Here is a 27,482-nt window from a genome sequence, read left to right as displayed (position 1 = left end):
CCCTTGGGGCCTCATGAATTTTATGGGAAAATGAGTATTCACTCGACCCCGTCTATACAAAGCTCAGCCACACTCCACTCTAGAATGTCCAGCTCAGGATTACAGCGATCTTCCTGATGCTTTCTGCCAGAATGCTAAAAGCAGCCATTCCGATATCCCTCTGAAATATCATTTCAAATGGCTTAATTAAACAACGTGCCAAAGTTGCACTGTATTCCTTTTAAGCTCGGAGGCCTTAAATGCACTCAAAATGCATTAGAGAGAAAGAGCCATGTTCAGCACCGCTTCCCCCGGCACAGGAAGGAGAAGGGCCTGGATCGTGCAGTGCTGCAACTGGCTGCTTCACTGCAGACAAAGTATATTTGCTATTAACATAAAGGTGCTCAAACAAAACAATCTGCATTTTATAGAGTAGGAATCTACACGAGAGAGAGGTTAAGTAACTTGCCCAAGTTTCGTAGGTAGAAAGTGGCAGAGCCAAGATTAGAATGTAAGCAGTCAGGCTTCCTGTTTGGAACCATTGGATCCAAAGAAAGAATCGCCCAAGGCCAGGGTAAAAATATGGGCAGTGTAGCATGGAGGTTAAGAGCTCAGGTTTTGTAGTAGAACGGCCTCAATTAAAAGCTCACTTCTCTTCCTTTACTGTGTGACCTTGTGCCAGTTTCTGGCAGCGCCTAAAGGCAGGTGTGAAGAGAGCCGTTATGGTTGACAAAAGTTGCACTGGTGTTCAGCACCCGTCTTGGCTGAGGGAGTGCAGGAGGAAGAGAATCGGTCCTTCTGCTCTTGGGAGCCAGGACACGAGTCAGTAAACCACAGCCTGGGACGGGCGAAGAAATCGGCACGTCTGGGCCGTGCAAGGGTTCAAGGCTGTGGAATCCTTTGAAGAGCAGGAGGCTTTTGTATCAGGATTCAGGAGAGTCGTCTTCTCGTAGCTCATGAGGCATGTGCCTGAGGGTGGTCTGAGCAGCCCCCAGAGCAGAGAGTCCAGGGTGAGAACCCCTCCCTACCCCATGGCTGTACTGAATATTTTAGGGGCTCTAAGTTCTTGTTCTTGTCTGTCTGCCATACATGCTTTTTCTGTCATATTCCCTCCAGTTATGTTTCCAGAGGGTTAGTTTTCATCTCTCTGCCTGGTTTCATCTGGACAACAGCTTCACTCAGACTGTCCCGTTTTCATTCAGCTTCTTAGCATCATTTTAACAGCCCCCCATTCCTAACAGCCCTACCCCACTGTCTGCCGTGGCTCTCAGAGCCCCAGCCTCGGGCACAGCTTTGTTCCTCAGTTTCCACAGGAGGGGATTCAAACACAGCCAGTGGGCGGGACCTGTAGGCAGGCAAACTTCCTTTTAACAGTTGAAAACAAAAAACCAGCCTTCAGGTCAAAGAAAAAAATTCGAAATTCAAGTAGAGCCTGGACATTTACTTGCCAAACATGTTGTGAAACATTCAAACACAGGGGTGATTGGATTCATGACTTCTGATCTCAAAGTCTAAAGATTCGAGCATTTGGCCGAGTTCAGTCGCCCTGTCATTGGAGAATGGATACAATATGAGCATATGCTTTCTTTAGATTTTTCAATTTTTGTAAAGGTCAACTGAAAATCACTTTTGAATCGGAATTTTTATAGCCGCCTCCGCTTTCAAATAAATATGTGAACATGTTTCTCTAGCGATCCAGTTTTTACGAACAGCATAGGGCACACCACAGTTGCTTTACCCATCCTCTGTTGCCCTCACATGTTACTTGACACTGGACACATTTCGTCATATGGCTGGCATTTGGCACTATCTGAACCCCTACAGAAGCTGACAGGCGACCTCGAGCATAGGTGTATTGTAAACTGCTTGCTGTGTGGAGAGTTCTGTGTCTGGCCCCTCCGGCTGGGCTGAAGCGGGGCCCTAAGCATGGCCCTAAGCATTCCCATCCTCAGAAGGTGAAGGGAATGAGTCAGTCCATTCTTAGGAAGCAGAGACGCCGAACTCCTGGCGTCCTGAACGATCAGCTCCTTGAGGGCAGGGATTGTCAGCCGGGGCTGTGCAGGCTCAGAGCCCGTGTGGTGCTGCTGTTTTCTTGCACACAGCAGGTATTTAAGAAATGCCTGTTGAATAGTTTTCCTTTAAAATTCTGTATTTATCCCCTTCTCATTTTATTCCTTCCTTCTGCCATGTTTCATCAGGAAAGAGGCTAGACAAGACGCTCAGTGTTCAGCTGTATCTTCAGACTAAGTTATAGTAGATTGATTTTTTTTTTTCACAGAAGCAATAAAGTTACTTTTTATTGAATTTATTGGGGTGACATTGATTAATAAAATTATATAGGTTTCAGGTATACAATTCTACAGTACATCACCTGTATATTGTATTGCGTGTTTATCACCCCACGTAAGTCTCCTTCCGTCACCATTTATAGACTGATTCTAATGTAAGGTTTTTATTTTGTTCGACTGGGTTTTATTTTCTCCTTAATGTGAAATGTTGTATACTTATTGGCTAAGTATGGTGAAAATATAAAGCAGTTCTGCCTTTTTTAGCCAAATCAATAAAGGACAGGTAAGACAGCCTTGCATGGGGTTCCTAGGATTTGGGGTGCTCATCGTATCACTCTTTAACAGAGACATTCCAGAATTACCAGAGCGAGAAGAAGGAGAGGGAGAGGAAAGCGAACTTCAGAATGCGGCGTACAGCAATTGGAGTCAGCCCAGGCGGTAAGGACTGTTTCTGTCTTCAGCCTACTCAGTGTTTAAAAATAGGGAGGTGTAGTTTCAAGAGCTGTTTTACCACTTGATACTGTGACACTGGGCGAGCTGTTTAATATCCATCTATTTCTTCCTGTGTACAGTGGAGAAGATAGTATGTATCACACAGGGGTAAAACTAACATGTATGTAAGCGTTTTGCATATAATAGGAACTAAATAAAATTAACTAGAGGAAATTACGCATAGGTAGTTGGAGGGGATATTTTCTGTAGAGTTTAATCTTAAATATAACATCAGATGTTAAATTTCTGTAGCATTTGTGCTAGCTAAATATTCAAAATGTATGTATATGTACAATCGTGTGTTCGTAAGCATCTTGTTATCACAGGCTGCTGTTATTCAAACCCATGTTTTGTCTATAACCAATTTGACATATAATAGAAAAGATGACTTTCCTAAATATGCTCAGATATATCACTGTGCATCACTAAGCCAAGATTTTGTGTTGATGCTAAATAAAATAAAATTCAGTTTAATAGACATTCGTGGAGTTCTAATTATGGACCCAGACAAGAAACGATTTTGTCAATAAGAGGGAAGTATAAGACATAACTCCTGCCTTCAAAGAAGCTATAATGTACTTGGGTAGGCAAATATAGAGATGCACAAAGTAATTAAAGAAAAGCAAAAGGTATTTTGCATTCAGTGTAAAATAAAAGTAATCAGTGGACACTCCCTCTAAGCAGATCTAAGGGTGACCATCATGTTAGTGCCTTGCACTTAGTAAATACTTAATATTTATTCTACAGTGAGTAAATAAAAGGCTTGAGAGAATAATTTCTGCTCTTCCGAGATTTAGTACAGTTTCATGATTTTCCTTGCTCACAAATGAGTTCGAAGCAGCAGCCATCACATTTAAACATTTTCTAGGTTGAGTCACATTCAAAGTTTAAAAAACTTATGTTGCTGTCACAAAAAACTGTAAGCATTTCCAGCCATCCAAAATGACCTCTTGATTTGAATTCTTTAAAAGCTGTTTAGCCTGCTTAAAGAAGTCACAGTGTCCCTACATTACCCATATTGAGAACAGAATATAAGTGCTAGATCTGTGGCAAAAATATATATATATTTATTATAAGATGTTAAGTTTCTTATTTGAGGAGGGAAGCGAAAGTAAGTCAGATGAAATTATTTTGTATCTTATCTCTTCATCTGTATGTGGACATTTGGGTTGCTTCTCCCTGATCATCATTGTGAATAATATTTCCATGAATGTGGTTGTACATTTCTTCAGGACCATGCTTTGAATTCTTTTGAGTCTCTACCCAGGAGTGGAATTGCTGGATCATAGGGCAATTTTATTTTTAATTTTTTGAGGACCTTCCATACTGTTTTCCATAGCAGCTACAAGATGTTACATTGCTCCCAACAGTGGACAAGGGTTCAGATTTCTTCAGTTTCTCTCATTTCTCCTTGCCAGCACTTATTTTTCTGTTGTTGTTTTAATAGTAGCCATGCTAATGGGTGTGAGGTGGTATCTCATTGTAGTTTTGATTTGCATTTCCCTAATGATTAGTGGTGTTAAGCATCTTTTCATGTATTTATGTATTTATGGGCCAGTTGTATTTCTTCTTTAGAGAAATGTCTATTCAAATCCTTTGGCATTTTTTAATCTGGTTATTGTTGTTGTTGAGTTTTAGGGGTTCTCTGTATAGTCTGGATATAAACCTTTATCAGATATGAGATTTGCAAATATTTTCTCCTATTCTGTGGGTTGCCGTTTGACTCTAATGATAGTATCCGCTGATGTCAAACGTTTTTAATTTTGTTGAAGTCCAATTTGTCTGTTCTTTTTTGTGATCATTGCTTTTGGTGTCATTTCTTAAAAAAAAATAAAAAAATTGCCAAGTCCAGTGTCATGAACTTTTCCCCTCTGTTTTCATATGAGTTTAACATTTTATTTATTTTTTTACAGCGTCGAACTTTGGAGAGAACCAAGCAAGTCCTTGGGCATCAGCATTGTTGGTGGACGGGGGATGGGGAGTCGTCTAAGCAACGGCGAAGTGATGAGGGGCATTTTCATCAAACATGTTCTTGAAGATAGTCCAGCTGGAAAAAACGGAACCTTGAAACCTGGAGATAGGATAGTAGAGGTACCCTCCAGCGAGCTTTCTGTGTTAAAATTCCTCACCTGCTCCATGCTCTTTACCAAGGGAATCAGCACCTTTACAGCGGTTACTGGTCCAAACATTAGAGTAAAATGTGTCCATGGTTAAAACATTTCTTAGTTGTTTCTTTTCATCTGTGATTGCTCTTTTCAATATATGGCAACAGATTATATATCTTGATGTAGAGACTGATGTTTGAAGGTATAACCAGCCATTTTTTAAAACATAGGCCCTGAGATAAAGTAATTAAGTCCTGGTTAAAAGAGCAAATTTCTTGGGGAAATAATTTTTCAGTATATATACACACACAAAATATGTTTATCACAATTAAGTTCTCCAATGAGATGTTATTTCAAAAAATACTTTATAGTTATCATTTTATTGTAAACTTTGTTGGATGAGATTTTTTTCTAAGTGAGTCTTTTATGCTAAGACCTTGATAGCTTTTAATATAAATGCTCCCACCCCCAGCCCAAGCTCAGATTTTCTTCCTTCTACATGCTATGCCCATTTATCACTCAGGGCTGTGTGTGTGCATGCCCACACATGTGTGTACACATACATGTGTATTTTGTTATGTATGAAAGAGAAGCATTTGGTCAAATTGTACCTAATTCCTTAATTCAAATCAAAGTTTAATATTTTAAATAGACTTTCCCTCAGGAGTCACTCATTTACTTAACAAATATTCTTGGAATAGCTGTTGCATTCCAGGTGCTGTACCAGGCTCTGGGCATCCCACAGTACACAGAGCACTTTGCCTGCCTGCCTGCCAAGTGGGACAGGCTGGACAAGTAACCAGGTCACTTCTGAGCGGTGTGATAAGTTATTTGATCACATTAAGCGTAGTTTTAGTTAAGAGTGTAGAGGAAGAGATACCTGACCCAGATTTGCTGAGTTGTCAGGATTTATAGAGCATAAAAGAGACAACATTCCGAAGGAAAGAGATCGCTGTTACTATAATGATCACTATGTTTGTGCAAATGATTGCCTCTCCTTTTCTAAATCCATATAACTTACACATTAAAGTGCCTTAATCGTTTAGAAGAAGGTTATAACTTAACCTTTATTTTAAAATTAGCATTTGGGGGATTTGTTGATTGAACGATTGCCTGACTATTACTGAGAGCTGAAGAAGGAAGAAGATGGAGACTTGAGAGAAAGCAAGGGCCATTCTTCCCCGACCACTTACAAGGAAGAATTGGGGGGTTTTTCTCTCTTCCTGCGTACTTGCCTTTCATTAGCTGACGTCTTAGCCCTCTTTTGAAGAACTGTTTTTTAGGGGGAGTGCTATCTAAAATTTCCATTTTTAGATTATCACAAAGTAGTTTACTTTATGGATACTTCACTCTTAAATACCTTTGACCTAAGGAGAAAAAGTAAGAAATATTTATTATTATTATATAATAATAATGTAAATATAAAGAATTGATCATAGTTTACATCAAAGTATTGTTTAAACGTATAAAGAATGTTAAAGCACGTCTTTCAAATTGAAAAGGATTTTTGTGTGTGGTAAAATGCCGTGTGCTGTTTAGCAATGGTCTTTTGAGAGCTTTTATGTGTGGGGACTTTTCTCATAAATAAGAAAGCTGTAGGCCTCTGAAATCCTGGGGATTCTGTAATACGTTTCTGCTAAGAGTTTCTGAAATTCTGTATAGACTAGATGAGTAGAGACCTGCGAATGATTTCATTCTGGGTATTGAGTTCTTTGGATGTGAGCAAAGATATTTAATGCCCTGTTATATTTTCCTACTAATGGAATATATAGTACACATGAATACTAACTTTTATTCTACAAAAAGTTAGAAGTCATTTTCAACATGCACTGAATGAGATGTTGTTAAGTACCATCTAAGTATCAGTCTGAGGGAGGTTTTCAATTAAATGTATGTATTTTTTTAAAGTTGATAATGTTCTATGCACAGATCTAATAATTTTCTTTTCCAGAATTTCGTCCACTCTTATTTTGCTGTTGTGTTGTATATACCATACTGTGGTGATTGGAAATGATAAAACAACCTAGTGTCCTATAGATTTCTGACAGGATTAGCATTTGGCCTTTCAGACTATTCTTCCTTTTCATATAGTGCGTCAGCTGAGCTCATCACCCAGGCAAGCCATGGTCAGTTAAAGGTTACGAAATAACTTTCATTTCCAAGCTCTTTACTAACAAGTAAACACAGTTCCTTGGCTTCCAGCTCCTGTCACACCTACTGCAAAGATTCTTTCGCCAAACTAACCTCACCATAACCTGTTATTTCTGAACATCAGAATTTTGTTTTTAACTTTAAGCTTCCCTGTACGGAGAAAAATACACAATGCATCTCCCACCCACTTCCCAAACCACTCTGTAATGAATTGGAAAAACATTGGTACAGTGACTTTCATGGTGAAGACAGTGCTACTAGGCAATTCCCTTATATTACTTCTTTAATTATGCTGATTTATTAAAGGAGCAACTGAGCAGTGTAAGGAAAGCAAGCACAAGCAGAGCCTTCATTTTAACTCATCATTATTTCAGTTGATTATTAGAGACAGAAATCTGTGTCCAAAACAAGGGACCCACACGTCTGCTGAACAGATTAAAAGTTCTGAGTCCCCACAAACAGTCTCAATGATTTTTGATGATGAAAATGATTTTCCAGGAGCCTCCCCCAGGTTTCTCAGAACTCCAGATCCACAAATTGTTCTGTTGTTCTCTAGCTTCTTGAAATGTTAAGCTGAGGCCTTCCATTGCAGGTGGATGGAATGGACCTCAGAGATGCAAGCCATGAGCAAGCTGTGGAAGCCATTCGGAAAGCAGGCAACCCTGTAGTCTTTATGGTACAGAGCATTATAAACAGACCAAGGGTAAGCAAACACAGAGGGCAAGGGAAGCATATCCAAACAGCGTTCAACTTGGAATCTAATGTATCAGGGGCCAAGTTGTCTCTATAGGAGCAAAGATACCGAGTCTTGGAATCTCAGGACCCTTGTTACAAGTTTGTTTTGCTTGTCTTTTTAATTGAGTTGTCCTGGAAATCCCTTCTACCGTGTTTAATAAACACTTGAAGTCTGTTTGAAACACACGGAAGTAGGATCCACTGATGGTGGCCAATGATGTCTAGATGGACAGGTATTAATATTATAGTCACAGAGTTTACAAGTTAAGAGGAAGGTGATGGAGTCTTTCAGGTTAATGGTCTGGAACCTCTGTAGAGTCCTTAGAAGCCAGCGAGATTACGTTTTCTTTATAAATTTATTCCCTTAGACAGAAATTTCAGTTTATGCAATCCCATGGTCACCTGTGAATGTCCTTTAATGTATTTGTCTATCCCACTGACCATTAAATTTCCACATGGTAGATTTTGTTCCAGCTGTGTGTTTCTATAACAGCCGTTTCCCAGCCCCAGTCACTGTGTAGCTCTTCATCACTGTGTAGTCCCTGGTGGACAGAAACCTACCAACCCCTTTTAGCTCATCACAAGTAAAATGGCTTCAAAAATATTTTTTAAAGTAAAAGTGCATTTAGCGAATGTTGTTGATGGAGAAGATACTAAGTGAGGCTTTGTGTATTTGATACGCCCTAATGTTGCCGAAGAGGAAAATCATGCCAAGAGTTTAAGACTAATTTTCTATTTCTTCTTTATGCCTCAGTAAAAAAATTATTTTAAATATATTTGGGCTGCAAACCCCTTAGAAAATTCTTCAGAGGCACACGTGTTCACTGAAGGGTTTGCAGACCATTGCAGGAGTCTCCTTGGTGTCCTAAAGCTTATAGAGAGGTTCGCTTCCCTATGTAAGTTAAGAATCCCTAGCATGCTGATTCTGTTTGAGAAATCCTGCTTATTAGCTTTTAGGGTTGGTTGTCTTTAAAAGGAAAATTCCAACATATGTGAGGGGAGTTAAAAGAATGATCTAAAACTTAAAATATGTAATTTTTATATAAAATACATGTAACTTTTAAAATTAAGAATTTAAGATATCCATGCCCAAGTGATGGTAGGAAAGTAGCAAACGGCTCTGTAGAAGAGATCAAAGTAATTTGTCAGTATTCTGTGCCATGGAATAAAAGTGACTAGATCGATCCCGTTGGTCCTTCCCTTTGTTGTCCAGACAGGTGTAGCTTGCTCGGGGTTTACTGTAAGAAATGAATTGAGAAGTTCTTAATGTGAGCCTTTATCTCCACATCTGCAGTTTTTAACCATTCAGTTGTTTATTGTTAGGTAATAATTATTCATTCAGAGGAGAAAATCTGCCAAGTGCAGGCCTGCATCATCCTGCATTCTTCTCACATGCTATTCAGTTTGTTTAAATAACTATAAATCTTTGTACATTTGTTTCCATTTGTTGTGTTAAACATAGACACAGCATGATAATGTTGGTAAATGGCTGTTTAAGTTAAAACTATTTTTTGTGGGGGTGGATTTTATTCCTTTTTTTTGTTTTATTTTTAATTTCAAACTTTTATATCATTTAGGACAAGACTATAAACTGTGGAATAGGTTGCTCAGTATTACTTTTTAAAAACTTAAACTACAAACATTTCTTTCAGTGCCCATCACATTTTCTAAAGAGCTGGGAAGATACTTTTTTTCATGCACCTGAAAACTATTCCTATTTTATTATCCGAGGTATAATGATGGCTGATTTTAGAGCAATTATTCTAGGATAAATCTTGCTCAGAATGATATGTTTACTCAAGTAAGGGTTCAGGACATGCTTCCCCCAAATATGGCACGATGGATATTGCATATTTTAAGCAAAAAGAATTTGAGAAAAGGCATTTGCTGGAGTGCCTCTGACCTCGCCCTTATCCCCTGAAGCAGCTTGTGAGATCCTCAGTGAGAGGTGCCCTTCCTGTCCCTGGAGGAAAAGAGCATCCTTGTCCCCAAAGGTGGAGGGATGCTGAGAGGAACCTGAAATGAACAGACTCTGCTAAATTCCCCGCGGTTCACTCCACTTCGCTCACATTCTTCTGTCCTGTGATGCTCTCCATGTACCCACTCTTACTCCATCCTAGGATAAAAACACTCAGGTTTAACCATTTATTCGGGTCTTTATTTCCTTAGGAAGCCTCCCTGTCACCTAAGATTTATATTAAACCAGTACTTACGCTTTTCTCTTGTTAATCTGTTTCTTATTACAGAGATCCAGCTGAGAAGCTAAGCTGGGTACAAGAAACTTTTTTCCCCCTCTCTGCATACGCATTTTGCTTTGGGAAATTAGAAGCAACTTTGCATTTGAAAGGAGATACACTTTGTAGTCAATGATTTACCTCCCTGTGGAAATAAACTGCGTCTCCCATAATCTAAAGGGAAAAAAATCGCAAATCCCTAAGAGTCTCTTAATGGTAAATGTTTTATTTGTGGATGGAGTAAAGTTTTAAGGGAATCTTATACGTAAGGGGAAAAGCCGGTCTTTGGCTCTCAGGCTGTTCAAGAACCAGAACTTCGCAGAACAAGCCCTGAAAATCCGCCAGCGGGACGCCTCACAGCGTCCAGGCCCACTGCCCATCCTGGGAAAGGGTGGATCCCGTCATACGGGCCAGAGAACGTTTTTGTCTTCCCTGTGCTGCTTTTTTAGTTATAACATTTCTATTTTTATCAGCCCTTGGAACTATGAACAGAAGTTCCGTCATTGATTTTTTTAATAAGAAGTCAAGTCTGTTTCTAGAAATCTTTCCTTAATAATAGAGTGATCTGCCACTTCACTTGCTGTGCTCATTCTGAACTTTATACTCTGTTCTCGGGGCCAAATTCTAATCCTATAAGAGCTGCAAATTTAGAAGAGGGAGAAAGAACACAAAACATAAACCAAAAACTAGAGCTCTCGTTACATATTCTATTTCTTGCCATTATGGCTTTATTTTATGTTATTCTACAGAATTAAAAAGGAAATACAAAATGGAGAAATTCATGGTTTGAGGATTAGAAATAATCTCCACCTCCCACCCTAGGAGATGTCTTCCGGCCCTGCCTAGTCACTTCTTCCATCGTAAGCCAGGGTCCCGTTCCTTGGCATTTGTGGTCCTCTCTCTCGTGAAGCAGGAGTTGACATTTTCAACTGAGAAGCAGAGCGCAAGTGGAGATGAGCAGAAATGTCATCACGCCCATTTCTTTCCCCGTCTTCTCTCTGCAGGAGAAACACTGCGGAAGAGCAGACTGAAGGGCGATGTGGCATAAGCCTCAGTGCGGGCGCGCTGAGCAGGGACAGTCTTTCCAGAGTGTTCTCCCGGGCAGGGTGGTGTCACGTGACAACCTCGCAGCTCTTGATGCTTGCCAGGAGAGCTTTTTTATAGAGAGAAGTAACACAAACATTTCATTGGAGCCAAAATGGGTTTTAAATGTCTGCAGTTTCCCCTGAAAGATGTAGTCAATAAAAGAAAAAGATAGCGAGTATGCAGAGAAGAATTTATTGTGCTAAGGAAATTACTTTTCTTTTTTTTTAAAAGACTATGAAAATGCTAAATTCTATCTGGCAGTCATCCTGCCGTTAATATGTATATTCAAAGGCAATCGTCCTAGCTCGGAGTATCGCAGGCAAGCCACAAAACCTCTGAGAAACACTGGCAGGCAGGACTTCAGATGTTATTCAGAGCCTCATAAATTCCCTCATAATGAGGGAACTTTTATAGGGAATTTAAAAGATATACATCAATGTTTCTGCCTCCACAAAAAAGTAGACAGAAATAAGGAACACCACTGTACAGTGGTTCATTTTAAAAAAAAATTATTTTTTTAAATTAAAAAGTGCTATTATTCTTAAGCAGACTTAATATCTATTCAAAGTATGGGACGTTTCCTTACTGGGGAACAAGATAAAAAACTAATGAATAATTAAGGTTTCAGTGAGCTAGCGTTCTGGGACAGATATTTTGTTTTAAAAAGCACAACTTGCTTTTAAGTGTATATATTTTTTAAATTTATGATTTTAATTTTGAAACATAGTTACTCATGTGTATGGAACAGATATTACTGTATAAAGTAGGCAAATATGTGTGCATCTGTCTGGTAGTGAAGACAGTCAGTGAAAATAAAAGAAATTTGGGATCATTTGACAGACTCATTTCCTATGTGGTTTGTGACCAGATTGAGTTAGGTGTAGATTCAGGTCACTAGACTGACTGTTTAAGAAGATGTGGTTGTTAATACTAGAGGTGACGGATCTAGCTTTCCACAGTTACATCAGTAAGTCCTGTGTTCTTGAAACCGAGTTGCCCGGGATGTATTCCTTTGCGCTCAGCGCCTCTTATGTTTCCTTTTAGAAATGCCCCTTGCCTTCCTCGCCGCACAGCCTTTACCCTAAGTACAGCTTCAGCAGCACTAACCCATTCGCTGGTTCTCTGCAGCTCCTCGCCGACAAGGTTGGAGAATGCCCATTGTCTTGCCACTGCCTTTTGCAAGTGTTTTGTTCTGTGTTCCTGCTGTGCCTTTGTCCCAGTTCACTGTTTACTGCTTTGGGGCAGGGAAAAAAAACAACTGTGTGTTTGGAGTGGGCATGTAAATCCTTTCTTAAGCACATTTTCTTGCCAGAGCGTTTTTATAGCTGAAATTAGATGGTCCTTGTGAAGAGTAAGGGAGAATCGTGAGTTCAATGCCTTTTCTGTATTTTGGTGTGAGTTAAATTTTCTGATATTTAAGTTTTTGTTAGTTGCCAAATATATGGACTCGTGTCACACACAGTGTCTTTAAAACCTCACATTGGTTTAAATCTTTAATAGACTTATACAAGGTGGTCCTAGAAGCTCTCCTATGAGTTATCCCTCCACAGAAAATTGTGTGTGTACAGGAGTCTGCTGAATATTCATCCAGTGCGTCCATGTAAATGCCTGAATCGGGAAACATGTAGCTGTTTCAAAGCTTATAAATCTGTACTTGGTATTCTGACTAAATTATAAATCCAAACTTGAAACAAAAACTTACAAGAACTAATCTACTATTATTTGATCTCAAAAAGGAAGAAAGCCGTAAACAATTTTTTTCAAGAAGCATTTTATGAATATTCATTGGAATTTCATGTTATTGTAACGAGGAAAACCAAAGCCCATGTATCTGAAGGAGTGTGTTTTCTGTTACTGTAGGAGTTACAGAATTCAAGTAGCGTTACCTTCCATTGTTCCCCAACTAACCCTTTCGCCCCCACGCCGTTTAAGGTGTGTCGTAGTGTGACGTTTTCATGACTACGTAGTGTGCTGTGTGTGTACATGGCATGGAGTGATTTCAAGTGCACCTTGCATCTTTGCCAATGAAAACTAAATGATCTGTGTTAAACAGTTACATTTTATTAACAAATTTTAAGAAGTGTCAGCAACAAGCTAATTATGTGATGTCAGAGAGAAGGAGGGTTTTAGGGGTAGTAACAGAGAACACCTAGTTGCCTTTAGTAAATACAGGCTTGGATTGTTTTGTGGTTCATCGGCTATGTTAGGACACCGGTTTCATTTACTCACAGTATAAAGATGTTCCTAAGATCCTGAACAGTTTGTAGACAAGCAGGGTTTGTTTATTTGTTTTAAGGAAAATTAACAGCTCAGAATAGTTATGCAGCAAGTAATATCTATAAAATGTGTTCCCATCAGTTTATTAAAATTTGGAAAGTTTAAATTAGATTTCTTTTTCCTGTTTAAAAATGAAATGGGCTTACCTCATGCTGGCTAATATTTTCCATCGTTGCAGAGAAATAAATTCTTGAAAATTTTAATCAGAAAAATTTTTAATTATATATTCCCCCTAACTTAGTATGTTTAATGAACCTTGATTGGATCAAGTGAGGTTTTTTTGTTTGTTCATTTTTTATTTGTACATTGTTAATTTGAGAGTTTTATGCCCCAGGATTTGGGAAGATAACAAGGGTATTGTTTGCACTAGTAATTCTTGTCTGTTTGGCCAATGGTGTGTAAACAGAATGTGTTAATTCAGGACATTATGTAACTCAGAATCTATTGCTCCATAAGTCTCTCTCAATCATTTTTCCTGTGCTTTGCCAGAAAAATAGTATTTCATGTTTATTATGATCATGGTGTGGGTAGCTTAGAATCCTGAGTGCTTTCTGAATCATCAAAGAAAGATCACGTTCGGTGCCATATAGTTTTAGTATTAGGTATAACTTGTGCTGTTCTGATTCTTGACACCATTTAATAACCCCGAAGTATTTGTGCCCATCATTTTAGTGTGTTCTGTAAGAAGCTTTTACTTTTTTAAATCACAGTCTTTTTTCCAAATATGCACATGTAAAATAAAATGAGGCGTATCAGAGGGATTTTTGTGTAGAAGGAAAGGTAAAATAAAGAAGGTTAGGAAAATGTAGGCTCAAGGCATCAGGGATAGTGTCATATCAGGGTTAGAACTTCAGCTCAGCATCTCTGACCCTTGAATTAGGCACTTACTTTCTTACTCTGGAAACTGGAGGAGACGACCCGGTATGATGCAAAGTGCATTTGAATGGGTTAAGAATTAAGCAAAAAGAACTTGAGTACCATTTTCATTTTCCATGGCCTCAGGTTATTAATCTGCAAAATGACCTCAGTGACTTACGGTCCTTTTAAACTCTTAATATTCTGTTTGATAACTTGTAACTTGATGATGCCAAGTCCTTTTTTTGAATTACGACCTGTGTGGCAGCAAGTATACCAAACTTTGGGTTTATATGCAGTGTTCTCCCATGTTTCTCATCTGCTCTGAGAGCTCCCGTGGCAAGGGAATGATGGTGTTTCCCTCAAAACCAGCCCTCAGATCCAAGCCTGTGTGCTCTGTGCTAACCAGCTGGCTCCCTGGGAGATGAACCTGCATGTGTAATGCTCATTGGTGGATTTGTTGGGAGGGTCATTTGGAGAGAGGATTCGGGTAGCAATAAAAAATTATTTATATATAGTCTCACTAACAAGCTTTGAACTTCTTTGGTTGTTTGATTAATAATTTGCTATTTTTTTTCCAGTTTCTTGGGAGACTTTTTTAGAGCCCCCTAAATCTTCCCCAGGTCCCTGGACATTTCTGATAACTTTTGAATGAAAATTTTTTCCAAAAGGGGAAGTTGGTATAATTTTTCATCTTCAGTTATTTAAGCCTGAAAATTGAATATTTCATCACCTTAAAATACCAAATAACAATTTAATGAATTGTTTTCTGAACATACCACTTTGTTTTTGTAAACTTTACCTGAATCCTGTCTACCATTTTATAAATATATTTTTCCCCATTATTTATGTGTTCGATATTTTAAAGTCAGGTTTTTTTGTTTTTGACATTATTTTCTTTTTTCCTTAACTTTTTCCGCTTGATCTGCACGTACCCACTGCATTCCTCCTGTTCCCACAGGCACCGAGTCAGTCGGAAGCAGAGCCAGAAAAGGCCGCATTGTGCAATGTGCCCATGCCCCCTCCTTCAGCATTTGCAGAAATGAGTGGAGATCACGCCCAGTCATCTGCCAGCAAAATCTCAGCCGAAGTGGACCAGGAGGATGAGTTTGGGTACAGCTGGAGTAAGTTATGTTTTTGTAATGCATTTAATTATAAAGGCATTAAAATAGCTTGTGTTTCTCGAGGCCTATGCCCCGGATGAATAAGGGTGTTTCAGCTTTAGTTATAAATACTGCTGTTTTGTGTGGAGAAAAAAATACTGTTTGTTTTTGCTTGAATACAGCGTGCATTCCCAAGGCATGAAGTCATTTTCCTCCTTTCCTTCAAGTCTACATTCCTCTTAAAGCCCACTTGGCCATTTACATGGGAACTAAAGAGAGCGGGTACTCTCAGAAGCTAGTTCTGGATCAACCACTTTGTTGGGGGTTTTCCCCCCTATGTTTTAATTGTGGCAGCAATTAAAAATGGAACTGCCTTCTGACCCACCTGTGTCTTGAACAAGTCATCCCCCTTCTTCAGGCCTGATTCCTCTGATTGTTGTTGATATTATGCCTTGAATTTTGGGATTTTCTCTACTAGGATGGTAATATCGTATAATTGTTGAGATAAAAACTTTGAGCATTTGCAAGTTGTTTAACCACCTCTAAGTTTTAGCTTAATGGTTTCTCCCTCTTTTTAAAATGCAGTTTTTACCTCCAGTTGCTAACGTTAAGTTAGATATTGTCTGAGGAGTGCTAAGCACAATTCCTGATGCCCAGGAAGCATTCAAAGGCAGCTGTTATTAGGATCATTGGAGTGTCTATGTTTTCTAAGGAGATAAGCCATTTTACAGGGAAATATTAAAAAGTTTAGCCAAAAGTTATATAAAGTCCTTTGTCAGGACTTTAAAAAGTTTCATTTTAAAAATATAATTATCTCCTTTGAGAAAGCTATGGCATGCTTTTCAGAAGTAAAGAACGTAAAAGCTGTGTTGCTAGATTCTAAAAGGATTCTAGAAATGACAGAATACATGTTAAGAATCAATGCCGAATACATGGCATCAGCCATATAGTAACATTTTCTAAAGTTTACAGTTCTCAGTCTGTTTTCAGTGAAATTAGAGAATATTGCTAATCTACCAAGGTGACCATAATATACTCTGAGGAAAACATTAAATGGAATATTTCAGTTACCTCTTGTCATATCACAAGCTACCCCAAAACTTCATGGCTTAAGAAAGCAGTTTCTTATTAATCTGTCAGGGTGCTGTGGTTGACTGGCTTCACCTGAACGGGGCCTCTAGGATGGCTCTCTCACAGCCTGGCAGTTAGTGCTGCTACTGGCTGATTCCTCCTTAGGGCCTGTGGCTGGGGCCCCCACATTTGGCCTTGCCTCCTCAGAGTAAAGAATAAATTCTAACTCTTGACCATGTGGGATGGGACAAATGGAGAGTCTCATCTACTTAGGACACACATCTAAAAGCTGGGACAGGTCCATTGGTATGTCCAGATTGGATGGCTCTGTGCAATAACAAAACTCAGTCCCTTTATTCTGGATATATGGACCAAGCAGTTGCCCAACATCATGTGACAGGCAGTGTAGATTTCCCTATGGGAGAAAAGCTTCCACGGACCAGTCAAGATGGATACTCTGGCCCTGGCTGGGTAGCTCAGTTGGTTAGAGCATTGTCCGATATGCCAAGGCTGCAGATTTGATATCCAGTCAGGGCACATACAAAAAGCAACCAATGAAATCAATAAAAACATATTAAAAAAAAAAAAAAGCAACCAATAAATGCATAAATAAGAGGAACAGCAAGTCTCTCCCCCCCCCCTCCTCTCCTCCTCTCTTCCTCTCTAAAAATTAAAAAAATATAAAGTGAAAAAGAAAGATGAATACTCTGGATGTTTTGTTCCTCTCTGCAAATGATAAATTAAATTTCTGTTTTAATCACAGTCTAAGAGTTTCCTCTTGGACCTGATCACCCAGGTAAACCAATTAATCAGACACTGTACTCTCTGTGCCCTGGATGCAAAGAAATGCCTCAAAGTTTGGGTATTCCAGGATACCTAGGTGGCCTGTCTATTTAGCTTTTCTTAACTGCCAGGCATTATTTTGGTACAAATAATGCCCTTTTGAGATTCTTCTAAGTAGCCCTCTATAGTAAAGCATTTGACTGAATTAACTCTCAATACCTATGCTCTTGTCGTTGTGTGTAGAAAATATCAGAGAGCGTTATGGAACTCTGACAGGCGAGCTGCATATGATTGAACTGGAGAAAGGCCGGAGTGGTTTGGGTCTAAGTCTTGCTGGGAACAAAGACCGATCCCGGATGAGTGTCTTTATAGTGGGGATTGATCCAAATGGAGCAGCTGGGAAAGATGGTCGGTTGCAGATTGCAGATGAGCTTCTAGAGGTAATTTCTTATAGAAAATGCTGAATTTACTTTTGCAAAATTGGTGCAGTGGAATCATCAGTTTCTAGAAAATTCACCTGAGCCTCATATGGTGATGGAGAAAACTATCGCTTGACTAATAAAATAGACGCATTACAGCAAAATTGGCACTAAAGTGAATCTCTACTAAGTAGAGCCCATGTTCCCACTAACTTCCATTTAAAGGTCATGACTGTGTAGCACCAGAAACAATTTTTGCCCTAAGACAGTAATAAAGAGTACACTTCAAAAACATTTTTTTGTGTGCTGCTTTTTTATTAGGATTTTTGAAAAGCCAAATGACCAATCACTCCCCAGTAATGAGACTGACCCACTGGACATACTGGAAATTGAATCCCTAATGGTACAAGTGACGGATGTTGGGTGCATTGGGGTCAAGGTTAAAGCTAAATAATGAAAACAGTAACTCTGCCTGCCAAACAAAATAAACTTCTGGAGCATATTTTATAGTGTTTAAAATTGTATTTGCTTGTTTTCGTTTGCCCTTGCCTCCTGTGGGCTGGGACCACATGTTTTTATATTGCCGTAATACTTTTCCCTGGACCTTGTGTATTTTCCTTTTGGTTAGAAAGGCTCAGTTGGTAATGGATAAATGACTAGAAGACAGGCACTTTCCATCAGGTACTGTGCTGCATAGACACAATGTGCTGCCAAACCCCGAATCTACCAGCATTGTTTCTCCCAGTGACCTATGCCCAGGACTTGAGTTCTGAGACAAACTAGAAAACATGACAGCAGGGGACTCCTCAGGATGCTCCGTGCAGGTTACACATGCTTCCGCAGAGCCCTTGCTGTGTACAAAGCACGCTGAAGCCCAATGCCTGCCAGGAAACTGACTGTCTGCTCTCCTACAGGCAGTCCAAGTGCTGCCTCCTTAGTCCATGGAGATCAGACCATACGACACTATTTTAATGTTGGCTTCTAACACGAGCTTTTCTTTAATCACCATCAAAGTCATGTTCATGTTCTGGGAAGGAGGTTGTGTGTGTGTATAAGTATACATACATATATATAATATTTTAAAGGAAGAAATCATATGTATTTCATTAGCTGGATAGGATGATAAAAATTTATAAAATTAAAATTCCAGGTTCAACTCATGATATTTATTTCCCATAGATCAATGGTCAAATTTTATATGGAAGAAGTCATCAAAATGCTTCATCAATCATTAAATGTGCCCCTTCTAAAGTGAAAATAATCTTCATCAGGTGAGCATTTTCTTTTTCTGGTTTACTAAATAGTGGTTGTTAGCCTTTCAATTCTGAGTTCTTTTGAATGAAAATAAAACATTTATAAATGTGTTAGTGTTGCAGTTCCAGGTCTTTGGCGTTGCGTAATTTTCTCTAGGAATCCTTCTGATTCTTAAAGATTGAAAATAATATGATATGACAGGTCAATGCATTTCCTTTTAGGAATAAAGACGCAGTGAGTCAGATGGCCGTATGTCCTGGAAATACAGTAGAACCTTTGCCTTCTACCTCAGAGAATCTTCAAAATAAGGAGGTGCGTAGCTCGTGTTTGTTTCTCTGGGAAAATGTGATTGATATGCCACAAGGCCATCAAAAGATAAGTAAGTCAAAGCCTTGGCCCCCATGTAGGTTATAGCCTAGTGCAGGAAGCACTCGAGTAAGTAAGCTCACCACTTACGTGAGGGTTAGTAGTAGAGTTTACATGGGGAATAATAAAGGTTGAAGAGGAGGCGTTAGTTCTGTCTCTGGAGAGAAGCAGAAGACTTGGGGGCACAAACCTTGCAAGCAGAGCGCATGGGTTGAGGAGCGGTGTGGAAACCCTGGCAGTGCAGACAGTTGAAAACTGCAGAGCACACTGAACAGTGGGAGGCAGGGTGGGGAGCTGGTGAGGAAGCATCCCTGAGAAGGGAGGAGGAAGGCTCAGATCATGGGAACATGGTGAAGACTTGTCTTGGAGGCATGTTGTTGGGAACTCAGAGAACTGAGAATTGTGTTTCTAAAGACTTCTCTGGAAATGGTGCAGAGAAAAATCAGAGGTTTCAGGGAAGAGAAGGAAGTTAAAGGGAGTAAAAAAGTTATCAGAGTAGTTCAGGAGAAAGATAAGGTCCCAAGCTAATGAAAAAAAGAAGGAAATGGTTACCTCAGATGTTTAGGACCCAAGTGGACATTACTTCATCCCCAACTAAATGTATTCACTGAGGAAAAATGAGTGGTCAAGAATTTATTTATCCAACAAGTATTTATTGGGTACCTGCCTTGTATTAGGTTCTGTTCTCGGGGCAGGGAATAGACTAGCAAATGAAACAGATAAGATGTACAAGGCTTCCAGGTGGCTGGCTTTTACCAAAATAGAAAATAAATAAATAAAAAGAGGAACACATATTTGTGAAAATAGAAGACATGCATTTGAAGCAGCCTAAGAATGAGATACGGTATACATTGGGGCGTTTGCTCTCGAATTTAGAGATGAATTCCCTTAGATGCAGATTTGGCATGAAAGCTGAAGTTCTTGCCTACAGAGAACATTTAGATGAAAGCCAGGGTCAGGGTTATGTAGTAACTATAGGGAAGAAGGCTGACATGACACCGAGTGCTCAGAGATGATGACGGGCCAGGCGGACATGCTGCAGAGCAGCTCAGGAGACCACATTTCAAGAAGGGTATATTCGACAACCTTGAGTACTGCAAAGAGGTCAAGTAAGAAGATGCGTAAAGAACGTCCATCGGACGGCAATTAGGAGATTATTAGTGGTTTTTGAGAATGCAAATAATGGGTAAGAAGTTGGGGAAAAGAAGGCAGAGGCTTGAGGGTGACAAAAAATTGAGAGTTTTTTGGTGGAAAATCTGTTTTTATCTGGAAAAGCTTTGGATACCTGTTTCTGATGTGTAGAAAGAGGTAATAGAGAAAAGTTTCGATGGTTATCAGTGAGAGAAGGTGTAGGAGAAGAAACACTCTTCCCTAAATAAACATTTTATCTCTACTTAAGGTAAGTGTATGAACGATTGTCTCCTGGTGAACTGAATCAGGTGGCTGGCTCTTCATGATTATAAAGGAGAAAATTTTCTTTTCCTGTGGGTTGTACCAAATATGTCCCTTAAGAAAATGGAGTATTTTAATACTTTTCAGGTGAAACATTCATTAGCTCCTAAATTCACCTGATGACTGACACAGTCAAGAACAGTGAGTGGTACCTCTGTTGGTGTTCTGTATTTCAGTGAGTTTCCTTGTTTGGTAGCTGGGCTGCCACTAGATTTCATCATAGCGCAAATCCAGGCAACTTGAAAACCACATTCTGTCTCTGTGCTCTGAAATAACTGCTGTGTGATCACCCCTCATTAGTATTTTGAAGAGAATATATTGTCCATAAATGTCATAAAGTGTTAAAATAGTAATAATGAATTGCAATATGTGAAATACTTTTAAGTGGCCCTTATATTTAAACAAACAAAAATACGTAACGCTCCATTGCCCATTTTGCCATTTCTTTCTCTGTGTCAGACTGAACCAAGTGTTACCACTTCCAGTGCAGCTGTGGACCTCAGTTCATTTAAAAACGTGCAACATCTGGAGCTTCCCAAGGTAAATCTGCTTTGATTTGGAATGAAATGATATGAGTACCTTCACACCATTGTTCCAATGCACTGGTTCTCAAAAGCGTGGTCTCCAGACCAGCAGCAGCATCATTGTGTGGGATCTTGTGAGAAATGCAGATGCTTGGCGCCACTCAGACCTACTGAATGAGGAACTCTGGGGGTGGCCCACATTCTGTGATTCAATAAGCCGCCTCTGTGATTTCAGTGAACGCTGAGGTATGAGAACCACTATGCTAATTGATGTTTTAGCAGGGACCCAAGGTATGAGATTTCATTGCCTCTCCTTTGATCTGTGGACCAGGGATCTGCCATGGGGGAAATTAAAGAATAAAGAAACAGAAGTCACAGTTTTTTCCTTCATAAAACTGAAAGCTCCAGTGATAGAAGTTTCACTGATAGACGTCAGTGAGGTATCTGCTTTTGAGAAGATCTGAACCTTAGGTTCCAATGACCACTTTAAAGAAGTGGTTTGCTGACTAGAAACCTGCCGGTGCACTCAGGTGCTGCAGGCTCCTGCTGGACTGCAGGTGGACAGTGGGTGAATGAGAGTATAGGTGGGAAGAGCGACAGAGTACTGAGGGGGAAGGGGGGAGGGGGGAGGAGGAAACTTAAATGAAATGCTGCCACTCCCCAGCCCGGAGGCGGTGCAGCAGGATGCTGGAGGGCTGAGCCAGTCCCTCAGGGTTGAATCCCTGCTTCCTCAGGTATATTATATATATACTTGACCCATTGTGTGACTTTCATTTGCCTCAGTTTCCCCACCTGTGAATTGGAGATGATAATATGATCTTTGATGTAGGTAATTGTAAAGATTAAATTAGTTGTTTATAATCTGGTTGGCATAATGCCTGGCACATGGTCACACCTTGATAAGCATTTAAGAGAAAAAAGGACTGTGACTTCATTGGTTTATTTTTTACAATAGAGAACTCTGCATACACATTTAAGAGAAGTCCTTTTCAATGGGCAGTTTGTGTTGTAGAGAGTGGGAAAGGAACATAAGTCATGAAAGTCTTTTCATTTTCTACCAAGAAGTCGGTACCCTTCAAGAATCCCTCTTCTATTGCCACTTAAGAGAGCTAATACCTTCCTTCCTCTTTCTGACTTCAGGCTTGCGTTACCTTTCCCAAATCCCTAATATGTCCCTTATAAAAATCCTCTACTTCATTCAGACTGACTTGAACAAGAGCCCATGGAGATTATTTTAAGAATTCATCTTTCTCCTTGCTTTGTTTATATCAGACATCCTTCTGCTTTTTTTCTCTCCTTAAGCTTATCTAAATCCTTTGTAACTCAAGACCTAGCGTAATCTCACCTCTGTTTATTTTGAAATATTTCTTCAATATTCTGGTCTATATAATGCTTACTATTAATGTCTTCATTTATTTGTCATTTACCATGCATGGCCCAAGAGCATATTTCTTATGCTAAACTTTCATGTGAGTATATTTTCTAAACATCTAAGTTGCATGTTGAGAGAAGTAACTCTTCTATTTTCTCTCCCATTATCTTATGTAGTATTGTGTACCAATGACCATAGTTCATACTGAGCATCAGGGAGGGAAGAATGAATGAATGCTTACATATATTATGTGCATAAGGGGAAAGATGTCAAGATCAGGAGAGTCAGGCAGGAGAGAATCATTTTTATACTGTCTCAAAACTGGAACTAATGTAACAGGTCATTTTGAGTTCTGTTTTGACTCCTTAAAAACTCTCTTGACAGGTCATTTATCTGTTTTCTTTTTAATTCTTTTTTAAGTGGGAAAATAGAAGTATAAACAAAAAGTTTATAATGTATAGAAGTGTTCATAAGTGAACACTCAGTGGCTGACTGAAAAGCTAATTCAGTTCAACAGACAAATATTTTTTATTAAAGTTTTATTTTTAGCACATTTTGCTGTAGGAAAGTACATATGTATCAAAGCAGATAACAGCCGTACATGATGGCCAGAGATATCTTTCATATCCACTCAGTTTTATATTGTGAAAGTCTTCAAATATAATTAACAGTTTTCCTTCTTCTGAATTTTATTTTCCAACTTCAAAATAGTTCTTATAATAAGAGCAGTTTGTTTAGTTCTACATTTAGTTCCTGTTTACTCTTTTTTAGCTCTTTAATTATGCAACTGTTCTTCCATAAATATATTTCCTTAATTTGTTCCACATTCCCTGTATGGTGGCATTTTAATAACTAGCCCGAAACAGTGTTCTGTAGGTCCTTTCTGTTAGGGACTCTGTACTGTGGCAGAGGTGAGGTGGAAGGCTGAGCAGTTAGAAAAGGCATTGCACACTCACACCCTAACCCGTACTTACCTGTCACCCTGCTTTTTTGGTATCAGTAAATTGTCTGTAGATGTGTATATGTTTTCATAGTATTCTAAGTGGGATACCTGCAGATGTGTAGCTAATTGTTCCTGTTAGGACTCTACCTATTGGAAATAACAACAAAAAAAACCTGACGCGATCAGTCTTAAAAAAGGGATTTGTGGGCTCAGGATGGTTGATCTTGTGGCTCAGCAGTGTCATCAGAGCCAGTTCTTTCCTCCCCCTGCACAGCTGTCCACGGTGTCAGATTGACCCCAAGACTGGTGGTCCTCATAGCTTTAGAGTGGCAGCGAACCATAGTTGGGGTCATGAACTACTTCTTTCACATGTAGTTGGGAGTCGGGGGAAAGAGAGACTATCCCAAAATTCTGAGCAAAAGTCCTGAGGTTCATCCTAATTGAACCAGTTCAGATCATATACCTACTCCTGAGCCGAGGACTATGGCCACGGAATGGAATTGTGCCATTGACTTAAGTCGTTCCAACTCCATCCTTGGAGCTACTTTTCTATTGCTACATAACAAATTACCTCAAAAATTAGCAATTAAAACAATAGACATTTATTATTCTCACAGTTTCTGTGGGTAAAGAATATGGGAGCAGTTTCCCTGGGTGGTCTGTTTCAGACTCACTTGGTACAGTTGCCAACAAACTGCCAGCTAGGGCTGCAGCTCATCTGAAGGCTTGAGTGGGGCTGGAGGATCCACATCCAACCAAGATGGTTTACTCACATGGCTGTTGGCAAGAGGCCTATTTCCTCTCTGTGGGGCTGGTTGAGTGTCCTCACAGCTGGCAGCCGGCTTCCCTCAGAGCAAGGGATCCAAGAGAAAGAGAGAGGAGGAAGCTCAGGTGCCCGTTTTGACCTAGTTGTGAAATTGCGCACCATCACTTCTGCTTTATTCTATTTATTACAGTCAGATCACCAGTCCAGCCCACAGTCAAGAATCCTTTCTTGACGGGAAAATATCAAGGGGTTTGTGCACATATTTGAACACCACCACTGAAAACACAGGCAGAGAGAGTGCAGGAGAGTTTGTACAAAGGAGTGAGATGAGAATGGGTATTAGGTAAACACCCAGCAAATGCCCACTTGACTAGCAAAGTACTTTCCTGATGACAGTTAAGTGAATAGACAATTATAGAACACATCTCAGAATTTAGTACATACAGTCATTGTAGATACAGGGTATTACTTATTCAAACAAATGTTTCTTTGTAATAATAGGAAAGACTATTAGTGTGGAAAATCCCAAATAGAGGGTAACTTAAATTATTTACCTTTAGCATTGGCATTGGGATTTTGTCATTTGGTAGCACACTGACCCTCCTATTCATTAAGCCTGATACTGTGACTACTAGATCAGGGTTTGGGTTTCAAAATACTGGCACATCTAAAGAATTTATCTGAAGTAAATTTGATTATATCCTATAGAGCTATAAGCTGAAGGAATGTATGTGTATTAACGATACTTGTATAATGCATCAAGCTTTCAAACCCTTTCTTATTACACTTTCCCCACCTTGTTGGGCAAGTATTATTGCTCCTTTTTTTGTTTTGTTTTTAGATAAGAGCATTGAGGCTTAGAGATGTGAAGTGTCATATCCAAATTTCTGCAGCTAGGCAGGAAGTAAATTAGAACCGAGCTCTGTTTACCCTAAAAGTGCAGTTTTGTGTCCTACACATGACTGATTGGTGGTAGAGAGATAAAGGCTGTCAGGCATTGACAGTTTCCCTCAGAAATGCCATGATGCTGGTAATTTTTAAAGTGTTGGGGAAGCCTTGTCTGGGTGTTGCAGCCATGATCCTGAAGGGCTGGCGGTGAGCTCTGGCTTTTCTATACATTTCAGAGGAAACATGACGACACTCCCTTTCCTCGATTTTGCTTTACATCTCCCTGGATGGAGACTGTAGTCGAAGAGGGTCCCAACTCAAATCAGAATGAAAATGTTAAACCCGATTTTAATTTTATGAACATAAATATTAAAGAAAGGTAAAAGCCAGTATTATTGAACATTTGGTTATGATAAACGCAAATGTGGAAAATACAAAGTAGGTGTGGCTGTCTAGCCTTGCCAGGTGTTCAGGGCAGGCCCTGGTGCCGAGAGCATTTTTATTCTGCGCCAGATCAAAACACAAGTCCCTGGAGAAATAGCGCTGGGTACTGGGTGGGCCCCAAAAAGGGCAGAGCATACAGCAGTCATTGGGGCCCATCTGCTAAAGAAAGAGAGGCACAGAGAGGGTGAAGTTGCCAGTTTTGGTTGTTATTTGTAAGCTTAGGCCAGAAAGAGGAAGCAGGGGGATACTTTGATTGGTTTTGAATCCCCCTGTCATCCAGTTACATAAAAGTAAATTCTCAAACATTGTATGTTCATTAGATTATTGAATGCATTTTTGTTTTCAGGATATTTTGCTAGCTAACGTTACTAGAACTATGTTGCTGGATATATATGCTAAAAATACTAGAGATAGTGGACATGTGGGAGGAGAGAAAATACAGGATGGGGCAAAAGTAGGTTTACAGTTGTTCATACGGAAAATAATACAATAATTAATAAGTAATAGTACAAGAATAAGCTCTGTGGTTTGCATACTCACAACTGTGAACCTCCTTTTACCCCACCCTGTATTATGAACATTTGATGGGGGATAATTTATTTCCATTAAAAAAAATTTGAAAGTCTGCTTAAGGAAAGAAGAGATTTCTAATAGTGGATGTTAGAACAGTTTAAATGTCTATTTTAGCCTCTGGGTAGATGATGACATTCAGAAATTATGCTCATATACCTTTCCACTTGGATAAATACAATGTTTCAGGTTTTCTGAGTGGTCTTGTTTTTATTTCTCTAGGATCAAGGGGGCTTGGGCATTGCAATCAGTGAGGAAGATACACTGAGTGGAGTCATCATAAAGAGTCTCACAGAGCACGGGGTCGCAGCCAAGGTGAGGCGTCCCCTTCCCGCGTCAGAAAGCGCTGGAGGAGAAAGTTACTTCTGCAGAATCCCTCAAACCTCCCATGTTTCCATTTAGGATGGACGGCTCAAAGTTGGAGATCAGATCTTGGCCATCGATGATGAAGTTGTTGTTGGCTATCCTGTTGAAAAGGTACTTTTTCTGGGGGAAAAAAAAGAAAGTAAATGGTGCTGTGAACCCATCCTTGGGTGTGGCCACAGTATGTGTATGTGCAAGCACGTGTGTGCGTGTGTCTCTTTGTGTTTGTCTCTGTGGCTGGTCATAGAGAATTACAGCTATGTAGCTGTATTAGACAAATACCCTTAAAGAGGAGAAGATATTATTTGGAAGTTCTTCAATTTTTATTTTCTATTTTCCAGTCATGGCAATGCTTAAGCTATTTTCTGTTGCCTGGTAAATTCAGTATTTAGTGGACATTTTTGATAAATATCATTTCCATTTCCCCTTAGCAAAAGTTTAAACTTCTAAACAAAGGTCAATGTAGTGTTAAGACCAAAGGAATATTTTTCATGAATGTTTGCTCCCATAACCAGCCACTATGTATGTTGTTTTATAACAGATTGTAGGACTCAGCCATTAAGTGAGATAAAGCCAAATAAGTTAGTTTACAGCATGTGTAACTTCTGTTGGGGTTAACAGTTATTTGTACCTGAGTTTCCTCCCCTTCAGAAGTATTTGTGACCCTTAGGAATCTCACCTGAGGCCTTTCACGTAGAAGTGCCAGGAACAACACTGTGTTTCTCTGGAGAGTTGGTGTGCAAATGTTTCCATTTCTACAAGAAGCCTAAATCATTTTTCTATTCAGTTTTAATAATTGTATAGCGTGATCCTTTAACTCCTCTCCATATGTTCTAACTTTCCAGTTGGCTTGACTCTTCTGCTGCATAGTGTTCCTAATCCCGATTGCAACATAAGTGCTTCCGTTTTGTTAGAAGTGTCTGTGAAAGCTGCTTCAGATTGTCTGTAGAATCAGGGAGTGG

At 39.5% G+C, this 27,482-nt stretch overlaps 1 protein-coding gene across 12 annotated transcripts in view; it reads left to right on the top strand.

The window, feature by feature from the left end:
* The window catches only part of MPDZ (multiple PDZ domain crumbs cell polarity complex component), a 137,966-nt gene that overhangs the window by 94,472 nt on the left and 16,012 nt on the right, over nucleotides 1–27,482 (top strand). For 7 of the 12 annotated variants that reach the window (XM_081151430.1, XM_081151434.1, XM_081151432.1 and 4 more), the window contains 10 exons: nucleotides 2,613–2,705; nucleotides 4,673–4,850; nucleotides 7,608–7,718; nucleotides 15,164–15,326; nucleotides 17,403–17,599; nucleotides 18,758–18,849; nucleotides 19,054–19,144; nucleotides 21,110–21,190; nucleotides 26,380–26,472; nucleotides 26,560–26,634. In XM_081151430.1, coding sequence (XP_081007556.1) covers nucleotides 2,613–2,705; nucleotides 4,673–4,850; nucleotides 7,608–7,718; nucleotides 15,164–15,326; nucleotides 17,403–17,599; nucleotides 18,758–18,849; nucleotides 19,054–19,144; nucleotides 21,110–21,190; nucleotides 26,380–26,472; nucleotides 26,560–26,634 — 1,174 coding nt within the window. Of the gene's footprint in view, nucleotides 1–2,612; nucleotides 2,706–4,672; nucleotides 4,851–7,607; nucleotides 7,719–12,114; nucleotides 12,214–15,163; nucleotides 15,327–17,402; nucleotides 17,600–18,757; nucleotides 18,850–19,053; nucleotides 19,145–21,109; nucleotides 21,191–26,379; nucleotides 26,473–26,559; nucleotides 26,635–27,482 lie in introns of all 12 variants that reach the window. The other 5 variants (XM_081151433.1, XM_081151425.1, XM_081151424.1 and 2 more) reach the window with 2 other exon arrangements.

The sequence above is a fragment of the Miniopterus schreibersii genome (genome assembly GCF_964146895.1).
Source record: "Miniopterus schreibersii genome assembly, chromosome: 11".
Lineage (NCBI taxonomy): Eukaryota > Metazoa > Chordata > Mammalia > Chiroptera > Miniopteridae > Miniopterus > Miniopterus schreibersii.
This window is presented reverse-complemented; position numbering and strand designations above follow the sequence as displayed.